We start from the raw sequence: 11,605 nt of genomic DNA, 5'->3' as shown, positions 1-11,605 counted from the left end.
TTGCCTGGCGATGTGAATGTTACCCGCTTCATCCACATCACAATCTCGCGCCTGTGCAGAGAACTCTCCGGTTCACGCAGGCGCACCTATGTTTTCCGCTCTGCCAGCAACAGGGAAGGGTGTGCCTGCATGAGCCGGGAATAATGAGCTTTTTCCCCCCCTACGTGGATGGCGTCTGAGGCGTCAATCAGCATAGGAGGAGGCGACGGGAGGCGCAGATTAGGAGCCCATTGGACCGGACAACTTTCATATAGGGCGGGAGATTTTATAGAGCTGTTTTTGGGGTCTCCGGGAGGGTCAGGGGGTAACTTGCACCTTTTTATAGCATGCAGTACAGACGCGGATTAAGGTGCTAGCTTTAGTTTAGAAGGTCAAAATTTGGTGACCGGTTCCCTTTAATCTGCGCTGATGCCGCTCAGTCGTTTCCAGTGTCTACACTAAAATGGCGGTGGAGATCGCGGTACGCGCATGCGCTGACTCCGGCACCATTTTGATGAAGACATAATTACAATACCAATGCGAATGCGCCGGCAAAGGTGACACGGCGCAAAATTTAAATGAAGGGGTGAAGCCAGGAGGACGGCGGAGGAGGAATATACACCGAGGAGCTGACCATAGGCCCCCGCCCCGCTGCACCGCCAGTCACAGGAGGCACCAACGTCTGCACCTTCATCAATGGTTAATTGTGCAAAGATCCAATCTGAAGTGAAGGTGGTCACCAGTATGGAGGCCTGCACTGTGTCTGGGGAAATCCTGCTGGCTCGTCTCCATGGAAATGCTGCTTCCTGTCAGTTACCATCAGATACTACTTTATTGCACATAGGCCCAAATACGATGGACACACCACGCATGCGCACCCAGATAGTCATCCCCCTCCCCCTTTTATTTTGCCACGACCTTTCACTACTATTACGCATGCGCGTATCTCTATTAATGGCCGCCGATGTCACGCTGTCCCGCAACGCGCCTGCGCACGGTGCATTTCACCTTATCGCCTTTCGATTGGTTCCGGGCCTGCGCAGGCGCGCACTCACTTCCTCGTTTCGGGTGCGGTGATTGGCGCGTGCTGTGCGCATGCGTGCACCGTTCTCCCCGGCTTGGGAGCCTTCGCGCCATTCAGAGGAGTGTGGGGTGGCCGGTCACGTGGTGCAGGTGGTGGGGGAGGAGGAGAGAGACCCCAGGTTACCTCAGAGACGGGGGAGAACTGTCACCAGCGACACCCGGGACTGAGCCTCCGCCCTGAGCTCCCCATCCTACAGCCCGGGCCTCCGAGCAGCCGCCGCCGCCGCTGCCACCATGAAGGGGTGAGCTGTCATGTCCTGTGAGGCTGTGCTGGGCCGGGTGTGTATCGGGAGCAGCCCGGAGCCTGAGCAGCAGGCCCGGCCCGAGTATGGAGACCCTGCGGCCCAGGACACCCTGCGCGGCTCTCCTGGAAGCTCGGCATTTATGCATGGCCATCTGCTAATCCGGCAGTGCGAGGTTGTCAGGAGGTGTAAAGCAGCGGCCTGTGGTTGTCAAGACACCCCGGGAGGTGTAGACCAGCGGCCCATAGTTGCCGGGAGGTGTAAAGCAGTGGTTGTCGGGAGGTGTAAAGCAGTGGTTGTCGGGAGGTGTAAAGCAGCGGCCTGTGGTTGTCGGGATATATGTGAAGCAGTGGTTGTCGGGATATGTAAAGCAGTGGTTGTCGGGATATGTGAAGCAGTGGTTGTCGGGATATATGTGAAGCAGTGGTTGTCGGGATATATGTGAAGCAGTGGTTGTCGGGATATATGTGAAGCAGTGGTTGTCGGGATATGTGTGAAGCAGTGGTTGTCGGGATATGTGTGAAGCAGTGGTTGTCGGGATATGTGTGAAGCAGTGGTTGTCGGGATATGTGTGAAGCAGTGGTTGTCGGGATATGTGTGAAGCAGTGGTTGTCGGGATATGTGTGAAGCAGTGGTTGTCGGGATATGTGTGAAGCAGTGGTTGTCGGGATATGTGTGAAGCAGTGGTTGTCGGGATATGTGTGAAGCAGTGGTTGTCGGGATATGTGTGAAGCAGTGGTTGTCGGGATATGTGTGAAGCAGTGGTTGTCGGGATATGTGTGAAGCAGTGGTTGTCGGGATATGTGTGAAGCAGTGGTTGTCGGGATATGTGTGAAGCAGTGGTTGTCGGGGATATGTGTGAAGCAGTGGTTGTCGGGGATATGTGTGAAGCAGTGGTTGTCGGGGATATGTGTGAAGCAGTGGTTGTCGGGGATATATGTGAAGCAGTGGTTGTCGGGGATATATGTGAAGCAGTGGTTGTCGGGGATATATGTGAAGCAGTGGTTGTCGGGGATATATGTGAAGCAGTGGTTGTCGGGGATATATGTGAAGCAGTGGTTGTCGGGGATATATGTGAAGCAGTGGTTGTCGGGGATATATGTGAAGCAGTGGTTGTCGGGGATATATGTGAAGCAGTGGTTGTCGGGGATATATGTGAAGCAGTGGTTGTCGGGGATATATGTGAAGCAGTGGTTGTCGGGGATATATGTGAAGCAGTGGTTGTCGGGGATATATGTGAAGCAGTGGTTGTCGGGGATATATGTGAAGCAGTGGTTGTCGGGGATATATGTGAAGCAGTGGTTGTCGGGGATATATGTGAAGCAGTGGTTGTCGGGGATATATGTGAAGCAGTGGTTGTCGGGGATATATGTGAAGCAGTGGTTGTCGGGGATATATGTGAAGCAGTGGTTGTCGGGGATATATGTGAAGCAGCGGCCTGTGGTTGTCGGGAGGTGTAAACTGGTGGCCTGTCGTCTGGATGCCCCAGGAGGTGTAGAGCGGCGGTTGTCGGGACGCCCTGGGAGGCGCAGAGTGGCAGTTCGTAGTTTGAATACTGCACATATTAAAAGTTGATGAGCTGTAAGATTTCATCCCTGAGCTGCGGGACTGTCTGTGCAGAAGCTGAGGTGCGGGGCGCTGTCTGTGCAGAAGCTGAGGTGCGGGGCGCTGTCTGTGCAGAAGCTGAGGTGCGGGGCGCTGTCTGTGCAGAAGCTGAGGTGCGGGGCGCTGTCTGTGCAGAAGCTGAGGTGCGGGGCGCTGTCTGTGCAGAAGCTGAGGTGCGGGGGACTGTCTGTGCAGAAGCTGAGGTGCGGGGCGCTGTCTGTGCAGAAGCTGAGGTGCGGGGCGCTGTCTGTGCAGAAGCTGAGGTGCGGGGCGCTGTCTGTGCAGAAGCTGAGGTGCGGGGCGCTGTCTGTGCAGAAGCTGAGGTGCGGGGCGCTGTCTGTGCAGAAGCTGAGGTGCGGGGCGCTGTCTGTGCAGAAGCTGAGGTGCGGGGCGCTGTCTGTGCAGAAGCTGAGGTGCGGGGCGCTGTCTGTGCAGAAGCTGAGGTGCGGGGCGCTGTCTGTGCAGAAGCTGAGGTGCGGGGCGCTGTCTGTGCGGAAGCTGAGGTGCGGTTTGGCTTTGTCATGTGTCAGTTTATGTCCCAGCTTTCCTGGTTTAGGTGAAGTGGAAGGTACAGGTCTAATGTTTGCAATTATCTGAAGTAAAATCCACAAATGCATGGAAACTCCACGTTTGTGCCGTGGAATCGGCCGCCGCGGTTGTGATTAATCCGGTGACTTTTACTCTCCAGGTTTTGAGATTTCACAGCAAAATCAACCGGTGAATTTCTGAAAAAATGTTCTGAGAATTTCCACACAAAGTGCTATTAAATTTTTGTATTTTTTTTATTTTACTCCGCTTGCAGATTTATTGCACATTTACTCCTCCACACGGTTAATTTTTTGTGCAGATTATTTCGGCAGCTTGTGACTAAGGTTTCTCCATAATTTTGATTTTTGTAACATACAATGAATTTTAATGGAAAAGTGCCTTTTTAAAAGTGACACCGTGAGCAAAGTGTTCCCTGCAGGAGGCTCGCACACACGACGCACGGCCAAAGGCCACGTTATACCGAGGGGTATCTGCATCTTTTGTGACGTGCAAGTTGGGGTCGTGGCAGGTTACATATTAGTGTGGCCCATACCGCTACGCTATGATGAGGCAGAGTATGGAATAACTCAGTCATGTGCTATACAGATTCCAGGCTGTCCCCTGTCCCTCAGCTTCTGGAGCTGTAGACACCCAATCATTGGGGTTCACTTCCGTGACCATTCTCAGTGTGGCTACGTCTGCTCCGGCGGTCGCTGTGTTTTATGCTCCAGTCCATAGTGTCTGTTTCATTTTCGCAATATGCTGTGTATATGGCAGACACAAGGCAGGGCTGCTGTTAAGTACAGACGGCTCCATCTGTGACCTGAACCTACTGCTTCTCAGAAATAGGGGAGAAGGGGGAGATGCAGCTGCAAATGTGTCACTAAAAACTTTGAGATGTTCCTTAAGACCTTGTTCACTCTTTGCTGCAATTTTATTATCCAGTAGTAAAATTTAAACAAAACCTGTGATCCAAGCCTTCAAAATCCCTTTATCTGCCGCCGGGACTTACCCCATTTGCTGCCGGGGCCTTCCATCATCCAAACGCTGCCTTCCGCTGGGCCTAATCCTGGGCTAGCCCTGCCCCCTCAACCAGGCTGCCCTCCATTCCATTGGACATTTCATCTCCTCCACTGGGTCTAACTCTCGGCTATTCCCTCCCCCACGCTGCTGCCCTCCTGGGCATTTCTAACCGCCCTCACCACCCACGCTGCCCTCCACTGGGCAGTTCTTACCAACTCTGCTGCCCTCCACTGGGCAGTTCTTACCAACTCTGCTGCCCTCCACTGGGCAGTTCTTACCAACTCTGCTGCCCTCCACTGGGAATTTCTAAAACCCCCGCTGCCCTCCACTGGGCATTTTTTCTTACCATTTTTCTGCTGCCCTCCATCGAGCATTTCTAAAACCCCTCACCCATGCCCTGGTGCCCTCCGCCATGCAGATCTATCCATAGTCCCCTGAAGCCGTCAGCAGTGCACCTTGACGTTTGCTGCTGACCTGTAACTTTGGGTTTGTCCACTTGTATCAGCGTTTTTCCATGCAACCATATACTCAGTGTGCACACGGCCTTAGACTCCTGGCTTGTCGGTGCTTGTCTGCACTGACCTTTTACTGTACATTTCATTCCTTCTAAGGCATCAAAATGTATTTCTTAAACCTGCGTTACTAGTGCCTGGAGCTACTTCCCATCTATAAACCATGGGGTAAACTCCCGTCACATTATGTTGCTGTATACGCTGGGGTCTGGTGCCCTGGAGCGACACTTTGGGGCCACAAAACGTGATTGGAAAGTGATTACTAAGGCATAGGGATGGTAAGCTGTGATGTGCGAGGTGCCACCACAACCCAGTGCCCCTGATGGTACCCGCCCCGGTCATGGTACTTGGTCACCAGTTTGTCAGTCTGTGCTATCACTCGCAGAACAGATGGAGGAGACGCTCGCGCCCGGACACCGACGTCTGTGGTTTTTCTGTGTGATCGTATCCAGAGCGTCTACCACTGACGTCTATTAACAATTTAACAAGGAAATCGGATCTGTGAGCTCCTCGGCCCCCGGGTAATGTAGGAGTGGTTGTAGTTACATGTTAGGGAATTAGTCACCGTACAATGTGCAGAAAAGCAACTGCGCTACGGGTGTGAACTGACCCCACCAGGGCACAGAGGGCGGCGCATTGCAAAGGGTTAAGTCCTCTGTGACAATCCACAGTGTAACGCCAAATCCTCAGCACCGTTCAGTTTAGGCAGTATTCACACATCAGTTTCATTGTTTGATGCGGAACCATGAACGGCCGCAAATATAATTCTTCAAACCTTTGTAAATTCTAGAAGAATTGGGGGTCCCTCTTCCCCGGCATAAGATATTAACTTTTGTTTTACAATGTCATCAATATCCTATCATTGGGGGTTATAGGACTGAGCTATGGTACCTGGCGCGCTATAGATACTAATGAAAAAATTACACACACACACACACACACACCCCTCCCCCCTTCCATATTTTCACCCCAAAAAACTATCATGTTTGTTATTGTTATGCCTCTTTTGGTACTGGGGGTGTCTCATTTGCCGGAGCATAGAGTGGATGTTTTATGGGGGGTTTGTATGGGGGCACCATGTCACTATAGGGTAGATAAGAGGAATATTTGCCTTGTTTCATTGGACAGAAACCCATGAACCCTGTCTGATATTGATTGTATGTCTCTGCTGTTCAGCTTTTATACTGCCCCTAGTGGTGAGACGTGTAGTGACGTGTCATACAGTATCGGTCACGTTTTAGACTCCTCCGTTAATTTAATGGGTTTCCTTGTTCTTATTGGAATTGCTATGATGAAAATGGCTCTTGTAAGAAATTGGCCCAGGACAGGGAAAGTCAAGAATGAGCTCTGCTGCAGAGGATAAGTTCATCAGCGTTACCAGCCTTAGAAAATGGTAAACGACAGCAACTCTGATAATAGCCCTTTATAAATTATTCAGAAACAGGCCAAATTGCTGCAAAAAAAAGCCTCAAACTAAAGCAGCACATTACCCAGCGACCGCCACCCCATCGAGTCTGCATTTAGCGGGGCAATGTCCCTGGACACCCCCAGTCTGTGACCAGTAAGGAGGAGATTGTGACTGCGTCAGATGAGGTGGTGCCCTCAGTCACACGTTGTTTTCATATGTATCACTGTGGATTTGCTGCCTTCATTCTGAATCTACAATGTTCACACTCCAGGAACGGGGTGCACACACATTTTCCCTAGTACTGATTGTTGACTTTTGTGACACTGAACAGTTAATAGTCCAGAATTGAGCGGCCCTCTTTTTCTTCCTCGTCTGCAGGCTCCGGGAGAAGCGTTCCTTCGTCTGCTCCTCGGTCCCTCGCGTCCTATAAAATCCGGGAAAATCATGGGATTTGCAGACTGGATTTGAGCGCCTCTTGCAGCCAAGTCTACCTTCCCCTCTTGGCAGCGCCTCTTAGAAAGCTCTCCACATCTGCTCTCCTATTGCAGCGGCGATCCTGGACGGGTTCTTGTACTTCTGCTGGTCAGCGGTTGCTATAAGATATAGTGAAATGCTCCAATGCGCTAATATCTGCCCCACCGTGTATAATTAACGACGGGGGGCCCTTATTGTAGTGCAGCCAGAAGTGATAGTGCAGGGTATCTACAGAATCCTGCGTCCTATTTCCCCCAGCTGCCGGACCCTCTCTGCTCCCCTCATCTTGATTGCCGCACCATGTGTTCAGTGGCCGTGATTTGGAAGGGTTAAATGACGACAGATCAGAGTCATCTCTGATCCTTCACGTTGTGCACGTAGATCTCTGCCCTCTTGGCCTAATCTGTAGGAAGGTGTTAAAACATTTGCAAAAGCGATGCACAAGGATTGTTTTAATTTGCCCTCCGCGCCCCCTTGGTGTCTGCACGCTGCCGCCGCTCCTCCGGTCGTCATTCCTTGCATCCTCTGTCCCCCGCGCTCAGCACAGTCCATGTGGTTGCAACTAAATTTAACAAGCGATGGCTGTAAATAGCTTTTGGTGGAGCGATCTGCGCTGGGATCCGTTTCAGGGCTCCGCATTCCTTCTCCGGACGGTCAGAGCCTATTTATAGTGATGAGCGATGGAAGCGTGGCCGCGTCCTGGTGAGTGTGAAGCACGTCGTCCTACCCCGGCTGACAATGGATTATTACTGGGACCGTCCTATCTATTTGCACCGCGGGGGTCTGCAGCGTGACATCATATAATCTGCTCGGCGTGTGCCAAATACCCCCACACGGTGTCCAAGAACCGCCGAGGGGGCTGCTTTCCACGTCCTGATGGAAACCAATAATCCTCGAGCCACAAATCTGTTCACGGAGGCCACACAGCCAAAAACCTATAGCTAAAACCTGACCTCTGTGTATCCTGATCCTCCGGATTCATGACTCCTACACCAGGTCTTGTGTACGCTTCATTTGCTGTATTCCTCTAGGTGGCGCCACTGATTAATGTGCAGAATGGGGGGGGGCAAATAGGAAAGGTAAAAATAGTGTTCCCTTCGGATGTAGGAAGCATCTGACCAGTCACAGGTTTCTGTTTATTCGGGGGGCCCCAAAATGGCTTGGTTGAAGGGGCTATGGTATAGATTGTAACGCAAGTCTGTGGCCCGTTCTCACCGGCTACTGATGGTGGCCAGATCCCGGACCCCCAGTGAGAATGTATAACACGGGCCGACTCCATGATGTTAAGGCTGTGCCCACGCTGCGGATTTTGCCGCAGATTTCTCGCGGAAAAGCCGCAGATTTTCCAGAAATCTGCAGCACAGCTACTCCCCAGCCATTTCTATGGCATTTGGGAAATGCTGTGCCCACGCTGCGGATTTTTCCGCAGCAGAAATCGTGCGGAAAAATCTGCAGCATGTCAATTATTGCGGATTTTCGTGCGGATTTTGCCTATTCAATTGAATTAAAAAAAAATCGTCAAATCCGCACCTATGAAAAGGTGCGGATTCCGGGGGAAAGCTGCGGATTTTGATGCAGAAAAATCCGCAGATAGTCCCTTGGCCACATAGCCTTATTGTTGTGGATTTTCGTGCGGATTTTGCCTATTCAATTGAATTAAAAAAAAACGCAAAATCCGCGTCAGATCCGCATCAAATCCGCACCTATGAAGAGGTGCGGATTCCGGGGGAAAGATGCGGATTTTTCTGCATCAAAATCCGCAGATAGAGTCCCGTGGGCACATAGCTTAAGGAGGAAGCAACGTTTCGAGCACTCAAGTTGTCTCTTGAGTTACTTTGTATTTGGTGACTTCTGAGACTTTGGCGGCTGCGGTGACTTTTTGGAATGATTGTAAGGATGTCTTGCTTTGTTCCAGTAGCCGGATCGAGTTGGGAGACGTGACTCCACACAACATAAAGCAGCTGAAGCGGCTGAACCAGGTCATCTTCCCCGTCAGCTACAATGACAAGTTCTACAAAGACGTCCTGGAGGTCGGGGAGCTGGCGAAACTTGGTAAGGGGGCGACGTGCTGAGTATATTCACCCTGTGATACGCAGGTGGCGCTCCAGTCGTGACGGCCGCAGATGCTGCAGCGCCCGGCTAGCCTCCGCTCCTCCATGACAGATGATGGTCTTGTCTTTTCTTGTTGCAGCTTACTTCAATGACATTGCAGTTGGAGCCGTATGTTGTAGAGTCGACCACTCCCAGAATCAGAAGAGACTTTATATCATGACCCTCGGCTGCCTGGCACCGTACCGCCGGCTAGGAATAGGTATGTACGGCTCCTTCCTATAATGTGGTCCCAGCGATTATGTGCAGATCTGCTTGGCCGATGACTGAGATCACGTGGGGCCGATTTCACTGCTGGCGCCAACTCCTGCCGTGGTATTTTAACTTTATTTTAACCCCTTCACGACCGCGGGCAGTAATCTTGCATCCTAGCGGTCAGTGTTACTGCTTGTGTTCTGCTGCAAGCAGCTTGTAGCAGACATCGGCGCACCTCTCAGCTGATTTTTTTCAGCTCTAATGTGGGCCTGCCAGGCACAAGCAGAATCGTTATCTGCCTGTGCATTTTTAACCCCTTAAATGGCGCTGTCAGTATGTGACAGCGCCATTATAATGGCATCGGCGGTAAACATTTACTCACCGGCCGATACCGGAAGTCGCTTGACGTGATGTGACTTCCGGTTGTTGTTATGGTAGCACAGTCATGTGATGACTCCTGTAGCTCACTTGACTCACTTCCTGTTTCATCCAGCCTAGTGCTGCAAGTAACAAAAGGTGAGTATTTGTGCTGATCACGGCTGTGTAGCTGTGATCAGCAGAAATGATGAGCGATCAGACTGTTGGTTCATATAGTCCCCTAGGGGGACTAGTAAAATAAAAAAGTTTTAAACCTAAATATTCAAAAATTGAAAATTAAAGGGTTAAAAAAATAAAAATATACACATTTGGTATCGCTGCGTTCGGAAATTCCTGATCTATCAAAATAGAAAATCAATTAATCTGATCGGTAAATGGTGTGGCGGCACAAAAAATCCAAATTCCAAAATTACATTTTTTTTTTTTTTTGGTCGCCACAAATTTGCGCTAAATGCAATAACAGGCGATCAAAACGTAGCATCTGTGCAAAAATGGTACCATTAGAAACGTCAGCCTGAGACGCAAAAAATAAGCAGTCACTGAGCCCCAGATCCCGAAAAATGAGAACACTGAGTCACTGAAAATGGCGTAAAACGTGCGCCACTTTTTTTTTTTGGACAAACTTCTGTTTTTTTTTGTTTGTTTTTTTTGTAACTCCTTAGATAAAAGTAAACCTATACATGTTTGGTGTCTACGAACTCGCACCGACCTCAGGCATCACACCCACACATCAGTTTTACCATATAGTGAAGACTGTGAATAAAATATCTCAAAAACAATAGTGCTATCAGTTTTTTTGCAATTTTTCAGCATTTGGAATTTTTTTGCAAAATATTCTGTTTATTTAATTTTATTTTTTCAGGAACAAAGATGCTGAACCACGTATTAAACATTTGTGAAAAGGACGGCACCTTTGACAACATCTATCTGTAAGTTTTCAGCTTTACATTATATGTACAGGATCATTATACCGGCCAACTAAAAAGGGCGTCCCATAAACACCGATCTACACGATCCGTGATGAATGTGTGAATTCTGGGGGTCCAACCGCGGACGCTGGCCACGAAAATAAGTGTCAAAGTTAGCAGTGCAGTATTGCAGTGCAGTTTGTATTCAAAAGCTTCTAGCGGTCCTTCCCCAGAAAAGTCTGGGGAAATCCAAAATGCTGTGCCCACGTTGCTTCTTTTTTCCTTACAGCTTTTGCTGCAGTTTTTCTGCAGCATGTGACGTCTGCATTTTTCCCTGTCTTGCCATTGATAATGTTTGACAAGCGCAGACCAAAACCAAATAAAAAACATGCATTTTTTTCTGCCAGAGGGTGCTTTTTTTTTTTTTTTTTTTTTTTTTTTTGAAGACCCAAATCTGCAGTGTGCATTCTTGACATGGGGTTCTGCTGCAACCCTCAGCTGTCTGCTGTACCTTGGTTGGTTATGAGAAATAGAAGGAATCCCACACTTTTAAATAGTAATAATAATTTATTATATATAATTTTTTTTTCTTTTTATTTTTTTTTTTTTTTGTTGCAGGGTCCCCCATTTTTCTAAAACAAGCCGAGGTACAGCAGGCAACTGGAAGCTGATATTAAAGGGAACCTGTCATCAGAAATTTCGCCCAAAAGCTAAAAGATTCCCCCTCTGCAGCTCCTGGGCTGCATTCTAGGAAGGTCCCTGTTATTATTGTGCCCCATGTGAGACCAAAATAAAGCCTTTATAAAGTTCTACCTTTTTGTATGCAGCTTCTGTAAATCTGACACGGGGGCGGGCTCTCTGCCGTCCGTTATTCTGCCTCCTGGTCCTGTATGCCGCCCCCATCGCTCCTTTCCATATCTGATGCACCGCCCACTGCTCCAGCCATCCCCGTGCATGCCCAGTGCCAGTCTCACAGGACTGAGCACTGTGACTGCTGGTGACGTGTGCACAGGCAAGTGATTATGGACGGGGCTGTGACTGTTATCAGCAAGTACCCGGCCATAATCTCTTGAGCGCGCAAACCTCTCCAGCGTCACACTGAGATCAGTGTAGATGCTAGACTGTATGGGCTGCTTCCAGGGATGACGTCCCTTTGTCATG

General features: G+C 49.8%; 1 protein-coding gene across 1 annotated transcript; it reads left to right on the top strand.

The window, feature by feature from the left end:
* The first annotated feature begins 1,055 nt into the window (after positions 1–1,055).
* Positions 1,056–11,195, top strand: LOC142280376 (N-alpha-acetyltransferase 50-like). The gene is made up of 5 exons (XM_075332726.1): positions 1,056–1,304; positions 8,770–8,906; positions 9,046–9,165; positions 10,399–10,465; positions 11,063–11,195. Exons 1-5 carry the CDS (start codon positions 1,297–1,299, stop codon positions 11,193–11,195), a joined length of 465 nt encoding a protein of 154 aa, XP_075188841.1. The 5' UTR covers positions 1,056–1,296.
* The last annotated feature ends 410 nt before the right edge of the window (positions 11,196–11,605 follow it).

The sequence above is a fragment of the Anomaloglossus baeobatrachus genome, chromosome 2, assembly GCF_048569485.1.
Source record: "Anomaloglossus baeobatrachus isolate aAnoBae1 chromosome 2, aAnoBae1.hap1, whole genome shotgun sequence".
Taxonomy (NCBI): Eukaryota; Metazoa; Chordata; class Amphibia; order Anura; family Aromobatidae; genus Anomaloglossus; species Anomaloglossus baeobatrachus.
The sequence above is the reverse complement of the archived record's forward strand: the minus strand, read 5'-3'. Positions and strand labels throughout refer to the sequence as shown.

Bases quoted from the DNA above. Each gene is read 5' to 3' on its own strand.
- LOC142280376 (XM_075332726.1), top strand. The intron at 9,166-10,398 runs GTATGTACGGCT...TTATTTTTTCAG, and splicing joins GTACCGCCGGCTAGGAATAG to GAACAAAGATGCTGAACCAC. The intron at 10,466-11,062 runs GTAAGTTTTCAG...TTTTTGTTGCAG, and splicing joins ACCTTTGACAACATCTATCT to GGTCCCCCATTTTTCTAAAA.